At 34.8% G+C, this 12,976-nt stretch overlaps 2 protein-coding genes across 8 annotated transcripts; both read right to left on the bottom strand.

The window, feature by feature from the left end:
• Positions 1 to 171: 171 nt before the first annotated feature.
• On the bottom strand, positions 172 to 3,672 carry LOC147472707 (RING/U-box superfamily protein). Its single transcript, XM_086588343.1, has 5 exons — positions 3,460 to 3,672; positions 2,849 to 3,166; positions 2,679 to 2,751; positions 837 to 955; positions 172 to 607 (listed from the first exon to the last, which is right to left on the bottom strand). Exons 2-5 carry the CDS (start codon positions 3,125 to 3,127, stop codon positions 368 to 370), a joined length of 711 nt encoding a protein of 236 aa, XP_086444469.1. The 5' UTR covers positions 3,128 to 3,166; positions 3,460 to 3,672; the 3' UTR covers positions 172 to 367.
• Positions 3,673 to 6,043: 2,371 nt separating this feature from the next.
• LOC147472706 (uncharacterized) lies at positions 6,044 to 12,107 on the bottom strand. 7 transcript variants are annotated; one of them, XM_086588400.1, is made up of 6 exons: positions 11,989 to 12,107; positions 9,033 to 9,105; positions 8,592 to 8,947; positions 8,162 to 8,497; positions 8,002 to 8,059; positions 7,442 to 7,825 (listed from the first exon to the last, which is right to left on the bottom strand). In XM_086588400.1, the coding sequence occupies exons 4-6, from the start codon at positions 8,222 to 8,224 to the stop codon at positions 7,611 to 7,613; spliced, it is 336 nt and encodes a 111-aa protein (XP_086444526.1). In that variant the 5' UTR covers positions 8,225 to 8,497; positions 8,592 to 8,947; positions 9,033 to 9,105; positions 11,989 to 12,107; the 3' UTR covers positions 7,442 to 7,610. The 7 variants fall into 7 exon arrangements, with proteins under 7 accessions (XP_086444524.1, XP_086444526.1, XP_086444527.1 ...); XM_086588401.1 differs by lacking the exon at positions 11,989 to 12,107 and adding an exon at positions 9,516 to 9,942 and having other exon boundaries at positions 8,592 to 8,907; positions 8,990 to 9,105; XM_086588403.1 differs by lacking the exon at positions 11,989 to 12,107 and adding an exon at positions 9,516 to 9,942 and having other exon boundaries at positions 8,592 to 8,907.
• Positions 12,108 to 12,976: the final 869 nt, after the last annotated feature.

Below are 12,976 nucleotides of genomic sequence, written 5' to 3'. Positions count from 1 at the left end.
GTAATGATTACTAAGCTACTATATCCCGATTCCTAAGAAAAGGTAAAACTGCAGGCCTAGTTCTGCATAGCACAAGTCATTTAAAGCCGTTCATTCATAACAAAGTAAACATGTACATCTATGAGAAGACGCAATGGTACAAAACAAAACAAAACATAAAGAAATCAATACTTTGAGCACCAAAAAACATCCAAAAGATCAATTAACTTGTAACCAGATCTCAGCTTTGAGAGCATTCATGTTCAAATAGAAATGTGGGGGAACAGAACGGATATGCTGAAAATGATAAAGCTTTTCTTCTACTAAATCAGAAGATTCCATTCTTTTTCTAAAGGTATAACAAGAGTAACTCTGGGAGAGCCTAGAATTAACTGGTGGTGGGAAGGTAGACCCTGATGATGTCTTTCATAGTGAGTTTTCGCCTACAAATAGGACATTTGTTCTGAAAAGATATAGAATCCTTGATGCACTTCTTGCAGAAGATGTGCCCACACTTTGTCGTCATCTCCTCAACCAAAGTATTGGTGCAAATTGGGCAAGTGAAGACAGGCTCTTTTGGTGGTGGGATGATCTGGACAGGCTCCTGAGACTTCTTTGCAGTTTGTTCCTGCCAATGCAGTATTAATACGCATCAGCTTATCTTCAAACTTCCATATCATATCGTTTAGTAATTTGTGAAAAAAGTTGATGTTACATAGACATGAATGCAGACATGCACGCATAGTGCTAAGATGACTCAAAAGTAATTATTAGACAATTTTCATGCCTGAAAGTCAGTGTAAACATAAACTTAAGAGTTAGGACATACAAAATGCAAAACACTGTATACCATTTACCTTTGCAGTGACAGTGCTTTCTATATTGATGTATTGTTCACAGTCGATAATTGTCTGGTTTGGTGGAACTCTTCTCCTCATGTTATAGCTATTCAGAGAGAGCCTAGTAATCTCTTCCTCTATTTAGTTCCAAAGAAAGAAACTATATGTTAGGCAGCCCACAAGTGCATAAAAACAAGTAAAATAGAAAAATAACACACCAGAAAAAGTAATAAACTCAACTAGGCACACTTGTAAGTGTATAACATAAAAACATACCATAACACAAAGCAAGATGTCTGACTTGACCAATAAGCAAGAAAGGCGCAATCTAATTGTGAGACACATTACAATGCATCTGACATAAACATAAAGACACTATATGGTACACAAAAGCAGTAAACAGACCAATTTTCAAAGTCAGTTTCATCACATTCTTTTGCTGTGTTTGAGACACAATGGGGATATAAAGGGGTTCACACTCGTGGCAAACAACACAACACATGTTCAACTCTATACAGTTTAAACAGAGCCTAAATGATTATATCCAGTAATATATCGGCAGTAAAATATTGAGGAATTCAAGCAGGCAACTCAAGAAATGAGTCGCATGTATGCTTATGCACTAGAAAACAAAACAGATAACTTGCTAGTTGTAACTTTGAATTGTGTAACTCCACAAGCCCTTCTATTTATTTTTCCGGTCACATTTTATTTATTGGACATTCGGACCCATTTATAACATTACTTATTTCATTATTTCTGAAAATACTGCTCCTAAATTGAACCCCACACCCACCAACGTGTTCTCTTAATACTTTTGTTTATTTTCTTTTCTTCTCAATCCTATTGGTTAAAATGAACTCTATCTTTCTTTTCTTCTTAATCCTTATGGTTTTTCCCCAATCTAATTTACCATCCCAGCAATACCACCACCACCTCATGCTCCACCAATCTCCAATGCAAAAGGGAGGAGTTCTACTAATTAACTAAAATTAATGGTAACCAAACAATATATAGTTCGTTTTCCTCTAAGATTTCTATATCCATTATCAAACTTCATAATCAATGAAAGTCAGTGAACAAATCCACAAACCAAGCTTTGCTGAAAATAATATAAATACAGAAGTTCCAAAACTATCAAACTTGGGATTAAAGTGGTCTTGGTGATAATTTAATAATAGACTTTAAGATTCCATCTTGATTGCAAACTTAGAGTGAAAGAAGGAAGAAAGTATACAATTCCTAAACAAAAGTGATTATAAGGATGTCGACATGGATATGGTTCAATATATACGAAAGAGCAATTGAAAGAATATCAAGGACATCGACAAAGATAGTAGATGAGATATTGGGTGTAAGGAGATGCATACGTTTTTTACTTTTGGGTGCTTGGAGTTAACTGTAAACACAAAAGAATATTGCTATTTTGATAGACTTACTCAAATGCTATGTTACATGGCCTAGCCATATTTTAGAAATAATCTGTGTCGGATAAGTGTCCACGTTGACACGATGCATACACAAATAGTATGTGATATTCCTTAATTCGGTACTTTGCCGTGTCAGACACTTTGCAACCATGACGGATGTGGACATATGTGTGTGTCAATGTATTTAGATTGTTGTGTATACTGTATATGTATGCAACTCACAACTTGAGTAGCCCGCTAGCAGTCATCTACAGTATTTCATAGGGTAAATTCCAACAAACACCTATCCATGAGAAGGACATGCATATAAGAATGGTAATCAAACCAAGTTAACCTTATTCTTCAACAGGCATTTCTATAACAGCACATTCTTTCCTTCACGCTACAGCGTATATGATAACATGTAAGTTCGAAACAAAAGATGACAAACCTGAATTTCCTGGGTGCACACGTGGAGCTTCAAGCACAACTACATTATTGTTCCTTCTAGCCTTCTTCTTTGCCTGAAGTAATCAAATCAAGAATTCAGTTCCACCAAGGCATCTAAAGCTAACATCAACACAGTGTCACAAACAAAAAACAAATAGTAAGAAATCATACTTCAGCAAAACGCCTAGGAGAGGATATGACAACTTCATCATCAATTGCCTCTACATCTATCATAGCAGGTTCTTGCAAAACCGGAAAACTACAGCTGCCTCCTGATTCTTGCTCGCCTCTCTGTGGTTGTGGCGGCAGCAGCTGTGGATTTGCAGCATTTCCTGCCCTCTCTTCCAAAGCTTCACCTGGAGGAACATTGAGGTCAACATCTAGCAACTTCCTCCTCCTATTGTTCCTTACATACCCTTTTAGAGGACGCCTCACCTCAGGAGTGGTCATAATTATCAAATATTTATCCCAAATTAAGAGTCCAAACCCCTAAAACCAAAACAAAATCACAAGTTACAAATTATCACTGATAAAATTGCATAGACAAGTTAATATTTAGCCAAAAAGGGAAAAAAAAACCATATCCACAAACAATGAGTAGCATGAATGAATCATCACAAACAACTAAACCACAATAAATGCATAAAAATATAAACTTTGCACAAAACTAATAAAAAAACCACTAATTTAACAATAGCCCATCATTATTAACAAGATAAAAAACTATACAACTACAAAAAGTTTGCAAATTTTAAACAAATAGAGTAAAATAAATAAATTACCTTTAAGTAATTGCGATTGTATGTATGGAAGAAGAAGAAGAAGAAGAAAGGAGGAGTTGTGAGAAAGGGGTATTTAAGGAAAGGAGGTGTTGTATTTAAAGAAGGTGACTCGTTTTCAGACTCGGGTTGGTGACGCAGGCAATTACAGTGTGTGGAATTCAAAGAAAGAAGAAAAATGAGTAATGCTCTGTTTTTTTTAAAAGCGCCCAAAAAACTAATTAAGAGCGCCCCCTCTCCTCTCTTTAAAACTTGGTCAGATTTGTTGGGCTGGACTATTTTTTAACGCCAAATTCCAGCCCAAGGTTAATGTTCAACAACACAAACGCCCAAGTCCACCTCTTTTTTTTTTTTTTACTAAAATAAATATTGTGTTAAAACCTCTAACATAACTCTCTAACATTTTTTTTTCTCGGCCCTACATTGAAGTTTTTTTTTTACTGAATATATATTGTGACCTACACTTTTATATCAAAATGATCTTTTAACAACTAATCTTTACACCTTTTATATTTTATAGAAGTCTAATTTTTATTTTTATTTTTATGATTGCTTCGAAGCCTTTTTTTTACTAAATATATAGGTGTATTGAAACTAAATACTTATAAACTAAATACAGTAGGTCATAAATCACGCCTAAGCCTAATTAAATGATTATTTAACAACTAATCTTTACACCGAATATAAATATAACATTTTTTTCCTCGACCGCATCAAAGCATTTTCTACTAAATATAAGTAAATATTGTGTTATTGCAAGCTAATTATTACTTATGTTAAAAGTTAAAACCTCTAACATAATTCTCTAACATTTTTTTCTCGGTCCCGCATTGAAGTTTTTTTTACTAGATATATTGTGACCTACAAGAGGCCGCAAGTCACTCCTACATCAAAATGATCTTTTAACAATTAATCTTTACACCTTTTATATTTTATAGAAGTCTAATTTTTATTTTTATTTTTCTGATCGCTTCGAAGCCTTTTTTTACTAAATATATAGGTGTATTGAAACTAAATACTTATAAACTAAATAGTAGGCCATAAATCACATAATGATTATTTAACAACTAATCTTTACACCAAATATAAATATAACATTTTTTTTCCTCAACCGCATCAAAGTATTTTCTACTAAATATTGTTTTTATTTATACGATGGCCTACAATATAAGAGATCTTAAATCACGCCTAAGTCTAAATGAATATTTAGTAATTAATCTTTAAACCTCTAAAAAAATTCTACTACTGTTTTTTCCTCAACCGCATCGAACTCATTTTTTTACTAATTATTGGTGTATTGAAAATTAAATACTTGTGGTATATAATAGGCCAGCACACATTAAACTAATTCTTAGAAACTAAACTTTACACCTTTAACATACATCTTTTTTTTCCTCGACCGCATCAAATTGAAAAAGTAAAAAAAAACAAAAAATCCACAAGATACACCATATTCTAACTTTGAATATATATTTTTTATTTACCTAGTTGTGTATGTTTCGCAAATGTATATAAAAAAAAAAAAAGTGTTAACTAACTTTGAATATATATTTTTCTAACAACCATTTTGATTGAATAAAACTACATCATGCCAGATTCCAAGACTGAGTAAATACTATACTTCGTTTCAATGTTATACTTTATTGTGTTGGTTGGTGATCTATTCAATTGATTGTCTTTTTATGCATGTTATCTGCTGTCGAATGAGTCTTGAATTTAAAAGTAACAAAGATTAAAATCTAGTTTGAAAATAAAACCAAAATTTTAATAAATTATCTCTAGTAACACAAATGCGTACAGTTGTAGTAGCACCGCCCTCCCACAGAGTGAACAGTCCGTCACGCTGTACTCTAGCAAAAAGGCTAGAGTAAAAGTGCTACCACTAGACCTACCTGTCTGCTCGTCCACCTGTACAGCGGTACAAACAAATAGGCAACAAACCCTGCAGTGCCTGGGGAAACAGTCAACGAACCAGATCGATCAGCAATGTCGCTACTTTTTTATTTTGTGTGGGATGGGTTGGAAAATATTTGTTGGGAGAAGTTTGAGACTTTGACATTTTCTTTTTGTTTGTTGTTCCTATGCCCAAACATAAATTTATATAGAGTAAAACAATACTAATTTGAGACATCTATTTTGTTAAATGAAATGAGTTCCCTCCATCTCCATCCGTTGCAAATTCTTTTCCTTCACCATATATCAAATTCTCCTACGATAAGCGATTCTTCCTGAACTTGTAAAATTGAATTGAGAAGACATGCTCCAAACATGATTTATTGATATTTGTGACTGATTGATAAAGATTGAAACTAGACTTTTTGGTTATTTGTTGAAATCTGATTTTGTAAGATTTTGAGTTATTAAACTTGAATCTTTCCATTGTAAATTATGAGTTGGGCTTTTTTAGTTAGTATTTTTATCTTCTAGCTCTTTATTTATATTCTTAGTTGGGTTCTTGGCAGAGTTGCTTTTGTGATCAAGTAACAGTGGTTCTCCAATTAAAGTTTATCTTGAATCAACAAGCCGGCCACCAATACAACAAACAGCCGCAGCACAAACTAGTGGTGACCTAGGCTATCAAAATTACATTCAATGACAATCATCTTACAAAATATGACAAAATAAACTATATTCAAAATTCATGTAACCATAATAACAATCATCTTACAATGAAGAACCCCGACCATGATTATGGGGAGTTAGAAAAGGAATGGTACCTAAACTTAATTCTTCAAAGCCTTGCCGTCGTGAATAGGTTCTTAAGTTCTTGCTGGAGAGGGGTAGTCATGGAGGGAAAATAGAAGGGATGGTGGTTACAACCCAAGTAAATTTGACTTTGTCAAAAAAAGGCTTGCCATGTTCTTTGGTACAACTTGTTGGTGCATTTTCTTAGTAGGTATAGTATTACTCAGCCCTTCCAAGAGCTGTGGTTATCAACAAGAGATTTGTTGGGGATAATGTGCAGAGAGTATCAGAGATGGTACATCTTCTCTTGGACATCCTTCAGGCACCTTGATCCCTCTAATTTGGAAAGCTTTCTTGGGAGGTACCAATGGTGTTTAATCTTGTCATCCTATCCCTTGGAGCCCCCACACGAGTTGCCACCCCAAACTCAGATTCATGGCTCCGTCTTCTTGCCTGCAACAGTATATAACAACACCTTTTTTATTTTCTTAAAATGTTTGTCTTCCTTGAGACTGAATGTGTTTCAATTATTGTTTAATATGTAAAGGCATTACTAAACAAGATTATTTTTTATGAGTGCGTGCATTGGAGAAAGTACTTCTGAGAATTCAAAAACAAGGATTGAACTTCATAAGTGCGTGCATTAGAGAAAGTGCTTATGAGAATTCAAAAACAAGGATTTAAATTTTCTCATAGAATACTAATTGTAAGTATGATTCACTGATCTCTTCTTCAATCATATCCTGATAGTAAACCAGTTGTTCGATTTCTCCCTTGATCTGCCTGGATCAATTTAAATTTTGTTATTTTTATCTAAGGTACTGGTGTATTGCTCCACAAAGTACTGTCCGAGGGCCTAGAAGCCTGCGCACGAGTACACCTTGCGCACCCTAGACGTCCTGTATATATATTTCCATTTTGACCAGTTTTCCCATTTTGAACTGCTCCCTTAGCTTTTCCTGCTGTCTTATATGTTATATGATGTGATGTCTCTTCCCCATATTCCTCATCACCATCATTCTGGACATCTTCATCCACTAAAGAATAGTGGGATGTTTCAGGAAGCACGTCAATTAGTTTCTCCAGTCCTTCCAACCGGCTCGTCAACAAGTAAAGAAGCACCTGTCCTCTTTCTCAGCCACCTTGATGATTTACCAAATGCATATACCTTATCAGCTGCTACTGAAGTTCTTTTATCCAGGCTCTCTCGAGAAAATTCTTCTACATTCTTTGAATTAACTTTCCTCGCACATACTTTTCTTTACATACTTCTAATAAACTAATAACAAGTAAAACAGGAGAATCAGAACGACATATAAAGATCTAACCACATGGTTGCATTTGAGAAAACAAATGACTAATTGGCCATAGGTACAAACACACAACTGCTGCAGATACGCAACCGTGCACAGAAAAAGAAAAAAACCACTGTACCACCTTGCCAGAGATTGTGGGCATAGCCAGTGGTTCTACAACTTCTTGAAGTGTGGAAACATTTGAGTATTTGACCCAGTAGCATCAACATGGTGTGTCAAATCTTCACTCAGTTGAACATCAGATGGACGATAAGGCACTGCAGTATGAGAGACGTTCATGGTTAACAAATCAGAAAAATCATGATCTGCAGCGACAGGATGCAGATAATCATCCATGTTCAATTCACAATGATCCAATTGAGCATCCCCTGCAAAAGAAGCACATTTTGGTATCTGGATCAATGCACGAGTGATGAGCATTATTTCCTACCCTCAGCTTTGGTACTAAACTATTATTTCCGCCGGTTTCCACCAGGAAGTGCACCCTCGAACCAAAGAAATGTGATAAAAGAAATTATAACACAGAATTGACATTTTCACTTACCAGCAGTGGTGGTCTGAAGATTAACATTAAGAGATTCCAAGCCACGAAATGGCAGCTCCTGAAAGGGAACAAAGTTTTTGATATGTTATCCAAGATAATGACCAGGCCACCAAGGAGAGGGGGAAGGGGGTGTAGAAGTGAAAAAGAAACAGAACTTTACCTGTCTTCCCACGCTTTCAGCATCAAACAGAAAGTTCCCGACTTCCCGTCGTAGACAAAACATCCAGTCTCCCTGTGACTTAGTGTCTGTTGGGAGACAAGTTCAGAGGAAGTGTTAGTGGGGCCAAAGGTAATTGTTGGACAATCAACAGTTGAAAGTGATGCAAGTCCAGGACCTCCCTCCAAGTCCTTAGCATTTGAGGCATGAAAATGGGGAGCCTCAGCATGATAAATGGAACCCTCTGCTGCCACAGAAACAGCATGTGAGGCAGGAAGCTTGTCTTTTGGCTGCGCAATTCCTTTGACCCTATGCTGAAATTTCTTGCAGTATTCACTGCTGATAACAAATATCATATGATTGAAAGTGGTAAAAAGTTAGAAAGTACCTATACATGAAAGATTCAAAATCGAAAACATGGCTCATGTCTTACCATCTGCAGCTCTGGAATCATGGATGATATCGTCAAGGCCAGAAAATTTCTGCAGTCCGAGAGTAATTATATTACCAAAAATGCATTAACGTCAATACAAGAAAAGGAAAAACTTAAAAAGAGAATAATCAGCATTTGATACAGGAATGAGAATTATGACTCCATACCTCTTTTCCTGACCTTGTGAAACCTGATTGCAAGTATCCATGAGATCTGGAGATTGTTGACTCTGAATGTAAAGTATCTATTTATCCGAGAGATGCTGGGACGTAACGTCCACTGGTGCAGAATATTTGTCGCAATGAGGCAGGCAGTCCTGGATGGAAAACTTCAGTGCTGTTAACCAGCTCTTGATTCTGAAGAAGTCTTGGGCAAAGAATCAGTTAGAGGGGTGGTACATGACAAATAGTCAGGCATCTGTGTAAGAGAAACAGGATGTACAGTGTCTTGGCGGTTTGTGCTTGTTGTGACAGAGGTCTCCTTTCCAGCATTGGTAAGCTTCATGTGTTGTGTTCTGCGGACAGACGGAGAGACAAACTGGGATTAAACACCAAGTCAAAAACATTAATCACATCAACCACTATTGTGTATTCTAATTTCTAAACAATGCTTCACACCATAATCAAAACCTCGGCTCAATTCAGATAATAACTATACAGCTATTCTAATTTCAGTGATTGTTTCTTCAATAATCTAACAGTTATAAATTCCCAACCATCAACAGTATAGATAATTACGTCAAAAAACACAAAGTCTATGAACTTGCAATGGGCGTTGTCAGAAACACGAACTGAGAAACAGTTATAGATAAATCTTAACACTTTAGAACAAATTAACCTCTTATTAATCTTCACTAACAAAAATGTTTCTTTACTTGTGTTGCAAGTTAAAACCCAAAATTAAAAGAAAAAGGAAAGAACGTACCTGAATAAACAAGGTGGTTGAAAGGCTTTATAGAACTTTGAATAAACAGGGAAAATCTTGTTATGAATAAACAGGGAAAATCATAACAAGGTGTGAGGTTATATCAATAAAAAAGCTGAGGTGCTACTATGAATAAGCACTTTTGATCTCTCATATCAAATGCATCATCAAGGTGAACTTTCAAATTTAAATTGCAATTCATACATGGAGGGTTGTGGTCAAGGAACATGTTAAAGTGTATCACTTTAGCACATTTGTCACTAACTATTCCATGCAATGTATACCTACATGGTGAGGCCAATATGTTGAGACAAAACATACTTTCCTTCTCTCAGTACGTGCAAGGGAAGAAAAACTTCCCATTTTCAGCTGAGCCTCCTACAGAAGGTACCTTGGTTGGCACTTAGATTCATTGCTCCTCAGTAAGAGGCCGATTCATTCTCAAACAGTTCAAAGCCAAGGCTCCAATCAAAAACATTTTTCACCTAACTTACTGAAGTCCAAGACCTCTCTACAACTCAGTACAATCAAATGAGCTATTGGGTACTTGTTTAATAATTGTGTGAACTTTGATTTGGAGTCCACCCCTTCTTTATAAAAAATGGTAATGTAGTACAGTAACAAGAGTAATAATAACAACATCATCAACAACAACGACAATCAATGGTGCAGATTCTAATACACGAGACATCACAACTTACTTTTTGTATGGTTACACAGAGAACTACTCTGTTAGTAAAAAACTTCCACAGTTACACTGATTTACAATGCCCTTGGACTCCAGATATATAGAATCCCCTACTAGGTGATACTAAAACTCGTAATCAGAACACAGTATTAATCAACAAAGTTATGTTCACTCTAGAATTCCTGATGGGCTACATTAGACACGAAACATCAGAATGATACACAACATTGCCTCCAAGCCAGACAATTTTCTCAGCATAAAAATTTATCCCATACTAATTCCATAGCGTCACGAACCATATTCGTCATGGGGTTAAGCTCCAAGGTCCCATCCTGAAAAAATGAATGGTAATCTATCAAAGACAAATGTTACCAACATTACAAAATTCAAAACTACCTTAATGCACCAACCACTCTTTACTATCTATTTACTGTTCATTTTTCACCATCATATTAAAGAGCAATCTCGGTTGGTCAGAACTCAGAAACTTCAATGTGGTCTACACGAGGTGCTGCATAACCTCGGTATCCTTTAGAAATTGAAAGTTTTACTAATGTTCGACACTCAAACGCCCAAGTCCACCTCTAATTATTACTTGTGTTAAAAGTTAAAACCTCTAACATAACTCTCTAACATTTTTTTCTCAGCCTAGTTTTTTTTACTGAATATATTGTGACCTACAATAGCCCGAAAGTCACTCATGATCTTTTAACAACTAATCTTTACACCTTTTATATTTTATAAAAGTCTTTTTTTTACTAAATATATATAGGTGTATTGAAACTAAATACTTATAAACTAAATACAGTAGGCCATAAATCACGTAATGATTATTTAACAACTAATCTTTACACCAAATATAAATATAACATTTTTTTTCCTCGACCGCATCAAAGTATTTTCTACTAAATATTGTTTTTATTTATACGATGGCCTACAATATAAGAGATCTTAAATCACGCCTAAGTCTAAATGAATATTTAGTAATTAATTTTTAAACCTCTAAAAAAAATTCTACTACTGTTTTTTCCTCAACCGCATTGAAGTCATTTTTTTACTGATTATTGGTGTATTGAAAATTAAATACTTGTGGTATACAATAGGCCAACACACATTAAACTAATTCTTAGAAACTAAATTTTACACCTCTAACATACATCTTTTTTTTTCCTCGACCGCATCAAAGTCAATTTTAATGTTTATTATTGGTGTATGGAAAACTAATAAATATTTAGAGCATTTCTAGGTAGTGGAGGCATCAATTGCATGTTTGAGGCAAGTATTCACAAATTTTTACCCTCTAGGTAGAAGTAAATAATAGTCTCAAATTTGGAGTAGGACCTACCACCCTATAACACTCCCAATATCACTCCAAATGTAAAATAATAATAATAATAAAAAAAAAAAAAAACACGACATTCCCACTGTCACGCCAAATTGAAAAAGTAAAAATAAACAAAAAAATTTACAAGATACACCATATTTTGACTTTGAATATATATTTTTTATTTACCTAGTTGTGTATGTTTCGCAAATGTATATTCAAAGTGTTAACTTCAAGTATCTAACAACCATTTTGGTTGAATAAAACTACGTCATGGCATATTCTAAGACTGAGTAAATACTATACTTCGTTTCAATGTTATACTTTATTGTGTTGGTGGGTGATTGATTCAATTGATTGTCTTTTTATGCATGTTTTCTGCTGTCGAACGAGTCTTGAATTTAAAAGTAACAAAAATTAAAATATAGTTTGAAAATAAAACCAAAATTTTAATAAATTACCTCTGTAACACAAATGCGTACAACTGTAGTAGCACCGCTCTCCCACAAAGTGAACAGTCTGTCACGCTGTACTCTAGCAAAAAGGCTAGAGTACAAACTGTTATGACTAGACCTACATGCGCTTTCGTCCAATTGTGGCTTTGCAGTTACAGTATAAAGCAGTAAGCAAACAAACCCAAAGATTCGAGGAAGCGATCAACCACCCGGATCGGTGATCTCGCTGGTTCGTATGGCTTCTTCAACTATTAAACACACTTAGTTAGTACCCAAAATTAGTTAAAAAGATAAATTAACTAATTGCTTTTTTATTTGGTGTGGGATGGGTTGGAAAATATTTGTTGAGAGAAGTTTGAGACTTTGATATTTTATTTTTGTTTGTTTTTCCTATGCCCAAACATGAATTTATATAGAGTAAAACAATACTAATTTAAGACATCTATTTTGTTAAATGAAATGAGAAAAAACTTACTAAACATGCCCACCTGCAAATTCTACCAAAAGGACGTGACAAACATTTTTTTTGACAAAGTCAAACTGTGACTGTTTGCTCAATAGCTTTCCCAAATCGCAATCAGTCCCCTTCTATTTTCACTCCATTTCCATCCGTATCAGTTGCAAAGTCTTTTCCTTCACCATTCATCAAATTCTCCGGCGATAACCGATTCTTTCCAAACTTGTAAAATTGAATTGAGACGAAATGCTCCAAAACATGATTTATTGATATTTGTCACTGATTGATAAAGATTGAAGCTGGATTTTTTGGTTATTTGTTGAAATCTAATTTTGTAAGATTTTGAGTTATTAAACTTGAATCTTTCCATTGTAAATTATTAGTTGGGCTTTCTTAGTTAGTATTTTTATCTTCTAGCTATTTATTTATATTCTTAGTTGGGTTCTTGGCAGAATTACTTTGTCAAAAAAAGGCTTGCCACGTTCTTTGGTACAACTTGTTGGTGCATTTTCTTAGTAGGTATAGTATTACTCAGGC

This window comes from Coptis chinensis, unplaced genomic scaffold, assembly GCF_015680905.1.
Source record: "Coptis chinensis isolate HL-2020 unplaced genomic scaffold, ASM1568090v1 utg912_pilon_pilon, whole genome shotgun sequence".
Lineage (NCBI taxonomy): Eukaryota > Viridiplantae > Streptophyta > Magnoliopsida > Ranunculales > Ranunculaceae > Coptis > Coptis chinensis.
This window is presented reverse-complemented; position numbering and strand designations above follow the sequence as displayed.

What these genes read in the sequence shown, in the direction of transcription:
- LOC147472707 (XM_086588343.1), bottom strand. Translation starts at nt 3,127, where the DNA reads ATGACCACTCCTGAGGTGAGGCGTCCTCTAAAAGGGTATGTAAGGAAC. An exon ending in TGTGCACCCAGGAAATTCAG is followed by an intron (nt 956 to 2,678) that starts GTTTGTCATCTT and finishes GGAACTAAATAG; the next exon opens with AGGAAGAGATTACTAGGCTC. An exon ending in AAAGCACTGTCACTGCAAAG is followed by an intron (nt 608 to 836) that starts GTAAATGGTATA and finishes CTGCATTGGCAG; the next exon opens with GAACAAACTGCAAAGAAGTC.
- LOC147472706 (XM_086588400.1), bottom strand. Translation starts at nt 8,224, where the DNA reads ATGTTTTGTCTACGACGGGAAGTCGGGAACTTTCTGTTTGATGCTGAA. An exon ending in CTGAAAGCGTGGGAAGACAG is followed by an intron (nt 8,060 to 8,161) that starts GTAAAGTTCTGT and finishes GTTCCCTTTCAG; the next exon opens with GAGCTGCCATTTCGTGGCTT. An exon ending in TCTTCAGACCACCACTGCTG is followed by an intron (nt 7,826 to 8,001) that starts GTAAGTGAAAAT and finishes CTTCTTTTGCAG; the next exon opens with GGGATGCTCAATTGGATCAT.